Raw genomic sequence first — 14,378 nt, 5'->3', positions numbered from 1 at the left:
GCACCCGTCTGCGTTTCTCACTCTGCGCTCTCCCGATGTCTTCATGGCGAGAGACGAACCCGCCGCGGAGAATTTTTTGTATTACCAAAGAGGAGACGGTGGCGAGCTTTTTGATCAGACTGGTGTCCGCAGACCCCTTCAACCACCGTGCCTGTGCGCACACACACACACACACACACACACACACACACACACACACACACACACACACACACACACACACACACACACACACACACACACACACACACACACACACACAGAATGGTAAATAGGTAGAGGAGCTGTCATTAGAGCAATGGAAATATACCGCCGTCCTCCTCACAACTCCTCCCAGTCCGCAATCTGTGTGGAGTAAAACAGCTTGACAAGAAGATTAAGCAAGTGGGAGCGTTTGGGGGTTGGGGGGGGGGAGAAAAGGAAAGACAACACGAGGGAGGGTTTGAGTTATGGGGTGAGGGGGGGAGAAGAGGAGGAGGAGACAGAAGAGTGCTGCTCCTTTTCTCTCTCTCTCTTTTTTTTTTTTTTTGCTGAAATAGTCTCAGGAGCTGCCCCCCAGCAACAGAGGGAGAAAAGCATAATGAATAATTAACTTCGAGAAATGTCACAAACGGCAGAGAGAAGTGTAATCATTTCTCTGTTGGGTTTAGGGATCTTCTCTCTCTCTCTCTCTCTCTCTCTCTCTCTCTCTCTCTCTCTCTCTCTCTCTCTCTCTCTCTCTCTCTCTCTTTCCCTCTTTCATTCTTTTCCTTTATGCCCCGTAGTGATGCACGCGTTACGATGAGACTGCAAGCGCAGGACTGCAACCCTTCCCCTAAAAGCATCCAATACATCCTCCTACATACTTTTCAAATAAAAGCAAATAAATCATTAATATTTGGGCCTTTTAGCAGTATCACAGAGGCATCTCACAGAGGTCCTCTACATTTTTAATCCAGCCGTTGATGTCAGTCTCATTAGCTATAAAATCACATTTAACTAGGAAAAAAAAATATCTGGTGGTAATGGTTTAATCAATGTCACGAAGACTTGAGCTTTGTTTCTTTGTAGTTTTAGAGAAACACAGCATGGCCCCCCCCTCACAATGAATAAAAGATAAAAATGATAAATTGCCATCTTCATGTTCTAAACAAGCTAAATTTGTCCTCTTTCCTATGAACCTCAGAGCTGTGAAAATGAGCTATGGATTACCATGACCTAGTTTAATGAGGTAATTGCTGATATATATCATTTTTATTGTCATTTTTCATACATTTATTACCGAAGAAGACCAATAGTCGGCTCCCAAATGTATTAATGAGTTCTAAATTTAATGCCAGTCCGATTCTCGTGTGTGGCAGAACTCTTTTAATCTATATCCGCCATAATGGGAATGATGAAGACAATGTTTGGCTTTTGTTTGTGTGATTATTTTTCACCCTTTGAAAGGCACAGCGCTCTTTAGCCTTGTGGCTCTGTTGTCAGCAGACATTATATGTATAAAAAAAGATTATAATGATGTGGAGGATTTTAAGGGGAAGAATGCTTGATGATTTTTGTTTCATGGCTGTGCAATCAGGCTCATCCTGAATAAGATTCCTTATCAGTAAACACATTGATTGTACAAAATGAGATGCTGATTTTTGCAGTATTATCCATCTCCCTTTTAGATGACACTGAGTAATGCCTGGATGAAGGCACTTATGTAACACAGAGATTTAAGTCAATGAAGTTGCAAGACGATTGCCAGCCCGTTCATGATTTCTTATTGTGTGTAAAGCTGCAATAAATTATGTCGTTAGATACCCAGCCAAAATATCTAAAGTGATTTCGCATAAACGTAGTTCTTCAATCAGGATTCTGAGCAGCAGAATAAAGTGTTTTACATTGGCTCAGAAGATTTGGCTAAATGTTCATGCTTGTAACCCACATGCAGTTCTCAGCTCTCCTCCTCATCCCACAAGTGCATGCCTCCCACAAACCTAGATTCTAAAATCTGTGGCAAAGTAGAATTGTTCCAGAAAAGAAAAGGGAAAATTTTGTAATTTTCATGCTTACTTTAAAGTTAGTTCTGAAAAATTATTGCACACTTTCAAATAAAGCGAGTTATGTGTTGTTTTCCTTCATAACCAAACACATGCCGGCACTGCTGGATCAGCCAGTGATTACTGAGTTTAAAAAACAAAAGAGAGAGACGAATATCAAATCCGGTACTGGATCATATATTTGCAGACGAAAGAACAGTAACAGTCTGAACTTTTTGCATACAGTAATTAAATCCATTCCACTTAGGTGGTTGATGGACGGCAGTAAAATGTTTGTCTTCATCATTTTCACTGTTTCTTCTCTCCATCAAGGACTCACATTAGCTGCTAAAGTCTGACTGAACACTATCCGTGTTAACCTCTTTGCAAACGCAAACTTTTTAAACTTCATCTAAGGACGTGGTTCTTCGTCTATTTACTGAAGGGACATCCAAGTTATTGTCCCCATCAGCTTAAGTGATTTAATATGTTTGCATCTGTTTAGTACGTTGACTACGTGTGTATGAGCGCTATTAGTGAAAACACATTGTTTTAAAGTTTTCAGAAAAGTTTCATGTTTACGCGGCAACATTTTGAAAACAATGTCTATTTACATGGAAAAGGCAGAAACGCCGAAAATTGTCATTTTCATGTAGAGCCACGTGTTGGCGCTGTTAGTTGATTTTGTAATGAAACCACACACATATGCACAGAAAACAATTTGCGATAAACTTTAAAGATGGATGCATGGACAGATGGATGGATAGATGGATGGATGGATGGATGGATGGATGGATCAGTCAGGAAAAATGACAACTTGAACAATTAAAAGCTGAAAACAGACCAACAACATTCAAAAGTCCACTTTTCAGATCAATCGAGAGAAATCCCTCACTGGATGACCAATAACTCTGTGGAGATTAAGTCAAGTGCACATAACGGCCCACTGTGTCCTCCGTTAAAGAAACAACAATAAACTCTGTACTTGATCTATGCGCGGACTGAAACATATCACATAATGCATGGCCTATATACAGTCGTGAAGTCCCTCAGAGCGCCAGATGGCCCTTTGAACACCCGATTCTCCTTTTATTCCTGCAGCCTTGACATTTACAAAGTTTTGAGTCAGCACTGGACCCCTGCTGATATTTTACCTTTTTGGGATCTTTACCCCCTGGCAGTGGGTTTTATGCCAAGGAAATTTGGAGTAGTAGAACATTTTTATTACATCTAATACGGCTGAACTTTCCGTGGCCTCCTTGGGCAGTAAGCAGCTGGGGCCCCATGAGGACATGTACCACCTTAGCTACAGGACATCTTAAAAGAAGGTTTTTATTTATGCATGTAAGAATGGACACGTGCACTGGAAACACCCTTTTATTCTGTCTTCAATTTTCCACTGCTTGAAAGTCAGCTGATGATATGAGTGATGCAAATATCACCATTGCTCTTCACCACTTTTATCCAACCTCGGATCATGAGGTTGTGGAACTAATTCCAATTTACATTGGGAGTCCATCAAGAGATAAAACATACAATAATAAAGACCACAAAAAAGGGTCTCCCCAAGTCCAAATTAGACCTGGAGGCAAGGCTGCGAACCTTGACACGAAGCCCTGTTCACAAACTGATAGACAAAGACAAATATTGTTGATGAAAATGCACCCCAATTTTATCACCAGGTGGTTTTGATCTGATTGTATGTCTCCCGGTAAACACTGAGAATAGAACATATTACACATATGGATTGCCATGACCTAGATGTTTTTGTTTTTTGTTTTTTTAAACAGATATTTTTCTCAGATTCAGCCCTTGTTTCAATCATTTGGTGCCCCAAGGCCACTCTTCCCATGCTGTCAGTCGATAATGCGTCTCAGGAGTAACATGATGAGCAGCACGACAGGGGACGTGGCAGTAATCAGTATACCTTCTCCAGATTTGCTGAACGATAGTTTGTGATAATATAACTGAATAGGCATTGATTTGTGATCCTATAATGAGACAAATATTATTACTTGAAGTATGAAAGTAGCAGAAGTCAGTGTCAGCATTCGGTGCTTTAGTGGTAACTCAATGGTGAGTGTCTGTGAGGTTTTCGTCTCCTGGGGTTTGTGGCCTGTTTCATTTAGTTTTAATCTAGTGTGGATCAAAAGTCTATTAAAATAGATTCACAGCATGCAGTGTGGTATATGGGGGGGAAAAAAAACATTGCTTTCTTTCACTGAAACAAGGGCACATTTTAAAATAAGGCATTTCATCTCTCCATTTCTTCAGCATTAAGACCCTATGGACTTGGCTAAACCAAAGTGTGATCCAAATTTGCAAAGAGCCTCTGAAAATATTAGAAAACATCTACAGGGATTAGGAATTTCCTTGTATGTGTTGCAAGAGCTCTTTAACATTTGCACTCTTTGTTTTGTAGAATTGTGTCGTTCCCTTCTCAGTTTTGTTTCCTTGAATTAAAGTATGAACATAATCATCCAGCTTTCCAGATGTCAGTCCAGTCTCAATCCATTTTAGGGTTATTATCCAAAAGCTTTCTTTTACCGGCTTTATTTTTTCTGGTGAAAAAAATGATAGTCGGACTGGGGAGGGAACCTGTATGTATATAGTTAGGAATTGTCCAACTGCTTCACACAACCAAAGACTTGTTTGCTGGAGTTGATATACCCCCCTCCAGCCTGCACGCACTGCCTTCTGCTTCATTATTTTTACCACAAGGGGGTAAAATTAATCGGCCGTAGTAATTTAAGCTACATCACCAGATTGAGCGTGAAATAGAAGTGTCACTCCACATGCATCAGGAAAAGAAACCTGCGTAATTAACTCTTAACTCGCACAAACATTCGTTATTGCCTCACGCGTACTTACTTCCTTTTGGTTCCTGATGGTCTTCCACTCGCACTCTGACCCAATTTTTTGTCTCGCACCATGTAAAAGCCTTCTTTCCTCCGACTTTTTAATTCGTGCATCTCCAGGTGTGTCGGGGTGGGGGGGGTGGGGGGGGGGGGTCTATCCAGCTCAGCCTTACACTATACAAGAACATGGCTTTCACGTTTGATCCCAAGATTCTCAACTTGGTTCAGGTTGTTAGTTCTAAAGACCGTCCTACTGGTTCAACTGCCTCACTTTCCCAGTGTGCGCCGTCATTAGTACTTTCAATATGAAAGACATTGTTGTCAGTGGCAGATCTTTAATAAAACGACATGCCATCTTTTGTCTACTGTCCTTTCAACTCATCATTCATTATATCCTCCCCCTTCCCTTTTTCTCAAATCATACCCTGTGATAGATGTGGCCTGAATGTCATATGACAAGTTTGTGTTCATTAAAACCCGTCCAATGCACTTAAAATTCAAGGTTTTTATGAGTAAATGTTGCGCAATCATCAAGGGAGTGCCATGGGACGTGAAAACTCTCTGCCAATTCTGACCCAAATTTCACTGGGAGCCCGTGCAAAGTATCGCTTCAGTGTTATCCCAAATAAAAATGTGTTTGTAATTTACAACTTTTCTCACAATTTTTGTGTGTTGGAACGAGTCATGAGTTGACATCTTAAGGCAACTGTGTCCATAGTGGCAGCTTGACTTTAAATTGTAAATCTCACACATGCAATTTCAAGCATTATATCTTCTCTGTCGGATGAGTTGCCTTGAACTTAAACGCAGAAATCTAATGCATGTACAGGCAGAAGCCCAATGATAATTATTTCAGCTGTTCTGAAGTTCATCCTGTTATTTTAGTTCATTGCTACTGTCCCTTCTAATCATTTTTATTTTTAGTTGTTTGTGAAAATATATAGACACACATACTACATGTTTGCAGCTGTATGCATATTTTTCTTTTCATGATTTAAGCTGCCGACTTCAGACAGTACATCAAAAGTTAACAATAATATAAAGCAAATAAACAAAAACATAACCTAATTGCCCATCTGAAAATGAGTGGGAGGATCAGGGTTTTTCTTCTTCTTGATTTTACTCTGCCAAGCTTTCCCTAAATGGCAAATCAGCCAGATAAAAAGGAGTGTTAGCCTGTCCCAATGGAGCAATCAGCATGTTAATGCTGAAGCAAAACACCTCAAAATCCTCCCTTCTATTTCAACCCATATTAAATAACCTAACAATAGCATTTAATTAACAGAGAGCTACACCTGAGCATTTAGATCTAAACCAAAGAAGTCTCCATTGTTATTTGACTTGTCTTCCTCTTTAATTATTCTGAATTGGAGTCTCACTGAGATTCTCTGGGGATTTAATTAGGGACTAAATTAAAGTTATGTAAATACAGTTGGAAGCTGTAGCGTCTTTAAATAGAGTTGTGTTGCATCTGGTGTTTTATTTTTCTTTTCCCCCATTTTTTTTTTTTTTTCCTGAAAGAGGAAACATCCTAAGTCTTTCTTTTGAAGTTTGTCAAATCACTGCAGGGTACTTTTCCCTTAGGGGTTTGTGTGGATTGATACTTTTTCTCAAAGGGCTATGACACAAAAATATTTCTGCAAATGAGCCAACAATGTTTTCTCTCGAGGTGTGTGAAAATGTGGTGGATTTTTTGGTGTTATATATATATATATATATATATATATATATCTCATCTCAGTATTGATATTCCTATATGCAATTAACTGGAAAAATTACCTGCCGACATGAATGCATTTATGTCCAATTTTGCTGATATTCTGTGAAAATGGAAAGAACAGGATCAACCTCCCATTGGGCGAGATTAAATCCAAACTAAGTGCCTTGGCCCAGACGGTGAGCTTCTGTCTCTGAATAATAATGGGTTCTTTCAGCTGTGTTTGTCATCAAATTAGCCCTCTACTTCAGACAAGGCGCTCTCGGAGTGCAATTCTCGACATCGATGGAATTCAAATCAGGCAAAGTCAGTTTGAGGTTTGTAAGCTTTAAGAGGGAGAATGAGTTTCATTTGTGAGGGTGATGATTGCCGTAGGAGGCAAAATGACAGTGTTGGGGTTCATAAAAACACCTTCCTCCCTGTGGTGCAGCTGCTTTCATGGTGACTCTGAGTCACGTTCCAGGACAGGCGGTAAAACAAACCTTAAACCAGCAATTGCTGCCTACAGCTCGCTCTACATGCTCTAAATCCAACCCTCATTTCCAACAAGAGAAGTCTTTGAAGTTTCTTCCTCTGCGCTTGCTTTCAGTTGATTTCCTTTCTTTCCTTCTTCTTTTTTTTTTTTCCCCCTTCCACTCAAACACTGTAAATGTACAGCACGTATTTATAAGCACTGGGGCAGGATGCTTAACACAGCCTTGAAGCTGAGTTCACTTTTGTTTGTCTTCCTGTCTCGTATTTTGTGTTCGAGGGATCCAGGTAATGTTCTTCCTGCTTCTGCCTTGCCTGACACATTATTCGTCTTGTACCTTTGATCAACCCAGGAGAGGAGAACTTGCCCTGGGTAGCACCATCACTCCAGCACAGCAGGGGGACACATAGAGCAGGAGGGGGCAAGGAAGAAGGGATGGAAACCCTGTTTTCCCTCCGGCGCTTTCTGTCTTACACTGTCTCTCTAAAGGATTTAGCAATAATTAAAAGACCTGTTCGGGGTATCTGATGAAGCGATGGCATGCCAAAGTCTAGAGTAGCAGACACGGGTGGATGTGCACTGCAAGTTTATGTTAAATTTGTCGCCAGTAATGACCCATAGCAGAAGTAGTTGAGAAAATGTGTGTGTGTGTCTCTCTATCTCTATAGCAACCTTCTCTGTTGACAAATGGCATGTGTATAGAGAATTTTACCAATCAAAAAAAAAATTAATTGCATTTAAACTGCTGCAATGGCAAATACTTTGATAAGTAATTAAGCTTTAATAAAGGTAGACCTTCTTTGCAAGTACAGACATCAATGACCTGGAACCAAACACCAAAAGAGAAACTAAGAGCATCTTGACGGATTTTTTTATTTTTTTTTTGACTGAACTATTTTTACCTGGAAAATCATGCAACACATAGATTCGTATGTCTTTTTGTGCAATGGAAAATTTGCACCGATGATGACATGAAACACAATTTTTTTTTCGGTCACAGTTCCCCCAGCAGAGAAGGAAATTATCCTATTTAGCTTTTATCTCAGAGTTTCACTTGATACACCCAGCGCGATCACAGCAGCTGTTTCTCGCTTTAGAATAGACTTGAAGGGAATTAAAATGATCACTCGGGTGGTGCAGAGAGAGCATAAATAGTCAAATAGTCGGTGCAGTGAGAGCATAAATAGGCATCTATGTTTTTGAATGAAGTCCATTCAAATCTGAATGCCAGATTTATAATACTTTATATCTATTATCAAGCAGCCATGAAGGACAAGTGAGAAAGAAAATGGAAATGTAGAAATATTAAATTAAAAGAAGATAAAATAACACACACACACATACATGTGCATTTTGTATTCCAAACTAGTTTACACTTTCTAAATATTTGAAAACAAATCATGAAAACAATCACCTGTAGGTTCATTTCCATGAAATATCCAAAAGCACAGTTCATTTCATAACATTATCAATTATTCAAAACTTCTAACATGGGATCTGGGAGAAGCAAATACAATTCTGAAGCATGCAAATTAATTTCTGAATGACTTGACCTTTTCTATATTGCCATAATATATCAATCAATTACAAAAAGTTCAACTTTTTAAGCACGTAAATGCAAAAACAAAAAACTAAAAAAATCATGCATCCACTGATTTTCAATTTCAATTTTTCTTTTTTTCTTTTTTAAATAAACGTCTAAGTTCCTTTACATACATAAGGATAAGCTCCCAAAACATTATTTTAATCAACTTCTGAGTTCTTTTACATAAATAAGTATTCTCTCCTAAAACTGGACGAAATAATGTAGAAGTGAACTTATCAGGAATATTCGCATTTCCAATATTTGCATGAAATCACAATTCACAGATTCCGAAGATGTGATGAGTCAATCCCACGATGCAAGAAACTATTCATAAATCACCAAATCTCACCGTAGCACAAATAAATCAAAGCAATTAGTCGCAAAATGACCATCTGGAAATTGCATTGTTCACTGAAATATATTTATTCCACCTGGTTGCAACAATTGTCCTCACCTAGAAAACATCCTGACAAGCTGAGACTATGAAAGGATTAGCAATACCGCGGTGTAAAACGCAAACTCTTTTTACATTTCAGAGTCAAGAAACGGGAAGGGGTTGTTGTCTGATGAAGGAATTCCAAAGACTCACCTGTTGACTCAAACAGTAGACAGTCTACACACATTTCAGAAGTAATTTTAACCTTGTTTTGGGGTAAAAATCCCACACACATACAGGGGGAAGCCTCTAAAATGGGACCAAAACCAGCTTACATCTTATTTCCAGAAAATGGGCAGCGTTGAGAGGTTTCCGGAATAGCTTAATATTGTGGACCGAGAACAAAGGAAGCACTTTGTAATGGTTTGTTTTGGTCTCTGTCTTGCTCTTTTTTCCCCGCAGGACTCAAGCAGATCCATGCGCTGTCCATCCAGGGGAACTATGAGCTGCGTATCGACTTGGAGGACTTTGAAAATAGCACCGCGTATGCCCAGTATGGTACCTTTGGAGTGGGCCTCTTCTCCGTAGACCCTGATGATGATGGATACCCGTTGACTGTGGGAGACTATTCTGGCAATGCAGGTATGTACCAAATAGTGGATAAACCTCTCTTCATATACTGTATACTGTGCTTCCACTCTGATTAGTATCCACTATTTTTGTCTCTCACTTTTGTTTTCATCTAACCTATTTCCAAGTGCAGCGAGTAAATTAATAGTAGGAACTAGTAGAGGAACTTCCAGTGTGTCCGTCTCGGCTCCCAAACCATCTGATCCAAGCCAGCGACCTGTCACCTTGATTAAATTACTGCCAATTAATTGCACTGCTTGACCTGCAGCGTAAACAAAACACACACAAAAAAAAAACCTGCCATGGTAATGAAGAAGCAATTTAAAGGACCTTTGGGGAGCGCTGCTTTGAGCACGCGGGGAGAGAATGGGGACAGATATGAGCGATACAGCGGGAGCCAGGGCTGCGGGTAAGTAGGATGGAAGAAGGAAGGAGGACAGGTGCAAGAGTAGAAGAGGTAAAAAAAAAACGAGGATAGAGATATCTAAGGGATCGAGGAGGCACAGAAGCAAGAAAAAAAAAGAAAAGAAAAATGTGAGCACAACAGCTATTTTTTTCCGCCCAGATATGATGTCGCCTCAAAGTCATGTGACGCTCCCGGCCTGACCTTGAACTCATTTGCCTGTTGGGCGTTTGACTGCAAATTAAGGGTACTCGAACTCTCTCAGGATACTCCCATGTCAGCAGCCCCCCCCACCCCCACCCCACCCCATCCCCCCGAGGTGGTGTGACTGTTTTTTATTACGACTATTATTAGTAGTATTTTGTTCTGTTGTGGCGGCTTTGCAATCAGCTGACAGGTGCTCATTTGGGCTGAGAGCAGCTGGATCTTAATGGGCATCCGACGTGGCTGCTGGCCCCCAGCCACCAAGGTGACATCTACTGCTTTGTAAATGAGCCTTAAGTGCTTCTATTTGTTTTGTTTTTTTTTGTTTTTTTCTAACTTCCTCTTCTCCTTATTTCATTCTTCCTCTTTACAACCCCCCCCCCCCCCCCCCAGACTTCAATTCATCGTTGACACCATTGAGCTTTGTTGCATTTTCTTTTTTTTTTTTAACCCTCCCCGTTCTCCACCCCTCGATATTCTTGCTCTAGCAACACACAACATCAATACATGACATGCCTGTCAAATAATTTTTCCTACTGAGTGGTTACCATAGCAATGCCACATGGAGAATAGAGTAGGACAAGAGTGAGAGGGTAAGGAGCGGGGTCGCCACATCCTGGGCAATTAAGGGCTGTTTGATGCCCTGACGAGCTGTTAGCCATCACCTGATGGATGGCGAGCGGTCTCCTATTCAGCTCACAGCTTCATCCTCCTATCCACTCCTAGTCACAGTGTGAGGCCCGCTTTAGAAAGAAAGCCAGTGCTGGAGAGCGAAGGGGAAGGTATGGGGAGTTTATTGAACATTACGAGCTCTTTGAACATCCATTTGCTTAAAAACTTTCGGTCTACCACAGTATCTCGCAAAGGAGGCTGCTTTCATTTTACTTCTAAGCCTCTTAAGGCAGTGGCTTGCGAAAGCAGTTATCGACGTAGAGAATTTGCCAGTGAGGGAATCTTTATACGGTCGGGAGATATTTTCAGCTCAGCAATTTGATTGTGCGAATCAGATTTTTCCGGCCCAGACCATGATTAAGGGCAGTCAGGTGATGTAGCTTGGCTTCGCTGCATTCCTGCAGTGGTCCTACATCATTGTCATATTCACAGTCACAGGTTGCAAGAAAAAAAAGGGCCTCTCCCTGATTACCATTGGGCTCCGTGAATTATTTTCCTGTCGCTTAGAAAACTACCTGAAAAAGGTTGAAATCAACATGCGTGATTAATTCCATTTAGTACGTCCTTTATCTCCACTGCAGCCATTTAGTGACGGACACGCTGATGAAATCATTGGTGGAGTGTTATTAAAAAAATAGCAAGATTAAAAAGGTCACAGCAGCTTTTGATAAATGGGCAACAATGCCGTCTGACCTCCCGCTTTAGATAATGACAAGAGACACTCTGGAGAACCAGGAGGTTTTTTTTGTTTTGCTTTTTTCTAATTTCCTAATTGCCTCCTGTTTATTGAAATGATAAGTTGAAAAATTGCTTGGCATTCAAAGTTAATTTGTTGTGAATATGCGTAATGATTGTTTACTGGTATCAAGTTTAAGATTATTACATTAAGAAAGGAGGTTTAATCGAGCACTGTAAAAACAACTTTATATAGATAGATAGATAGATAGATAGATAGATAGATAGATAGATAGATAGATAGATAGATAGATAGATAGATAGATAGATAGATAGATAGATAGATAGATAGATAGATAGATAGATGCCAAAAACAGCATTTAAGCTCAAGCTAAACTAATGAAAAGTGTTGATGATCAATTCAAGTTTGTTTATTTATATAGCTGCACCAAATACAACACATTAATTTCAAGGCACTTTTACAGAGAAAAACCTAATATTTCCACATGAGCAGGGATAAGAAAAACTCCCTTTTTACAGGAAGAAACCTGCAGAACCAGAGCCAAATGTTTAGACCTTCAGCTGGTCTAGTCAGGGTTACAGGGTAGAAGGAGAGAGAAATTTAGAACAGAGACAGAGAGCAACAAGTAAACAGACATAAATCCACTCGGTGCAGATGAATCCACTCGCTTCAGACAGTGGGGGGCAGGAGCCTCAGATGATGGACTTCCAGTTCCACTGTCAGATATCCTGCAGGGAGGAGAGGAGATAGAGAGAGAGAAAGAGAAAGAGAGCACGGACTACGGGAGAGAGGCAAATATCAGTGGCCTGTAATAGTAAAACATGGAGAGTGAGAAAAAAAAAGAAGCTCAGTGTCGCTCCTCCAACAATCTAAACCTGGAGCAGCTTCATGAGAAAATAGTCCAGAGTGGCCTGAACCGGCCCGAACTGTACGCTTTACTAAACAGAAAAGTCTGAAGCCTAACCTTAAAGATAGAGACTGTCAGCCTCCCTCACCGAAACTGCGAGCTGGTTCCACATTAGAAAACCCAGGAGCCTCTATTCAGCCAGCACTCAGAATGAATGACGTGTTCTTCTGGGGAGATATAGGACTAACAGCTCTTGGAGCCTCGTTGTTAAGAGCTTCATAGTTTATTTTTGTTTACTTGTCTTAGATAAAGCACTTTCCAACAAGTTGCTCAATGAAACCACATAAACTTTTGTGAATGGTACGCAATTCCGCCAACATCGCAACTCATAACAACGATCTGCTTGTCGTCTACTGTGTACTCCAGAAATGACTGATGTCAAAACAGACTTTTTGTAATTGTATACAAAATCGATGACATTAAAACATTGTAAATGGTCATTTTTTGTAAAGTTCAGAACATTTATGTGTCCAAGAAGACTAAGATGCCAACAGATGCTTGGTTCCTGGGACATTGTGATGTTTGCACTTGCTATTGCAAAGTGTTTTAACTTTATTATTTACTAAAAGAACAACGTTCTGTACAAAATTAAGCATGTATGCCACATGCTTAATTCAAATTGCCAGCTCACAGGTTAGAGATATTGACGTTGAGAATTGTTGTTAGTTTCTTACGTCCGGTATTTAAGTTTCAAAAATAATAAAACTGGTGCCCTGTGTTGATGATTATGTTGCAGAATGTAAGAATTATATATTTATATGTAACTCTGACAGCTCTTTTTGTTTTATGTTACAATCCAATAAGCAATGTCAAAAAAAAAAACTTACTCGCTGATATAAGACTATACTATATCAACAATGCTTCATCATCAAAAGTAGTGTTGTGATAGCATAAAGAAATATTTGTATTGGGAACTGAATTTAGAAAAAACAAAAGTGATTAGAGTCGTCTATTGTGCATTTTCATTTTAAATTACGCAGCAATATAGACCAATTATTAACGAAGGTGCTTTTAAATAGACGTGTTCCTTCCAAACAAGTGTAGTTAAAGTATTTCTTTGACAATCATCAAAACGATTTTAAAGACTCAATGAGTTTTTTGCCGTGACCAGACTATTGATATTTTATCCAGTTTTTTTTATAACAGAACAGACGGATTAAGGCGGATTTATTTCCTGATCAAATGGCTGGATAAGTGAGGTTGTTTTATAATAATGGCTTCATTTTTTTTTGTCCCCGATGTCACAAGCAAACAAACAACATACGATTAAACAAGCATTGTTGGTGCTTTAACAGGCAGAAACATAAACAATACTACTAGAAATGTTTGATGTTTTGTTTTATTATCAGCCAACATGTATTGACCCAATCCAACTTGTTTCGGATTTCAGGCGATTCCTTGCTGAAGCACAATGGGATGAAGTTCACCACCAAGGACCGGGATAACGACCACTCGGAGAATAACTGCGCCTCCTTCTACCACGGTGCGTGGTGGTACCGAAACTGCCACACCTCCAACCTCAACGGGCAGTACCTGCGCGGCCAGCACACCTCGTACGCCGACGGCATCGAGTGGTCCTCCTGGACGGGCTGGCAGTACTCCCTCAAGTTCTCCGAGATAAAGATACGTCCCACCCGTGACCCCGAGAATAAATGAAACTGCACAAGAAAAAGAAGAAGAAGAAAAAAATAAATTTTTTTGAAACATTACAAATCACGATTTCTGACAGCTAGATGGAGTTACTTGTCTCGATATTGTTTATTCACTAAAACATACCTCTTTGACTTTAGTTGAACCTTGCTTCGTGATGTCTCTCTCTCTCCTCCTTTTTTTTGCTCCTCTGCCTCCATCACT

General features: G+C 40.0%; 1 protein-coding gene across 2 annotated transcripts in view; it reads left to right on the top strand.

Annotated features, from left to right (window-relative positions):
* Positions 1 to 14,378, top strand: part of fibcd1b (fibrinogen C domain containing 1b) — a 144,426-nt gene that overhangs the window by 130,003 nt on the left and 45 nt on the right. For both annotated transcript variants that reach the window (XM_080476380.1, XM_080476379.1), the window contains 2 exons: positions 9,474 to 9,653; positions 13,915 to 14,378. The exon at positions 13,915 to 14,378 is cut by the window's right edge and continues 45 nt beyond it. In XM_080476380.1, the coding sequence (XP_080332506.1) occupies positions 9,474 to 9,653; positions 13,915 to 14,180 (446 nt within the window). In that variant the 3' untranslated portion in view covers positions 14,181 to 14,378. The remainder of the gene's footprint in view (positions 1 to 9,473; positions 9,654 to 13,914) is intronic.

The sequence above is a fragment of the Lipophrys pholis genome (genome assembly GCF_963383615.2).
Source record: "Lipophrys pholis genome assembly, chromosome: 12".
NCBI classification, from domain to species: Eukaryota; Metazoa; Chordata; class Actinopteri; order Blenniiformes; family Blenniidae; genus Lipophrys; species Lipophrys pholis.
This window is presented reverse-complemented; position numbering and strand designations above follow the sequence as displayed.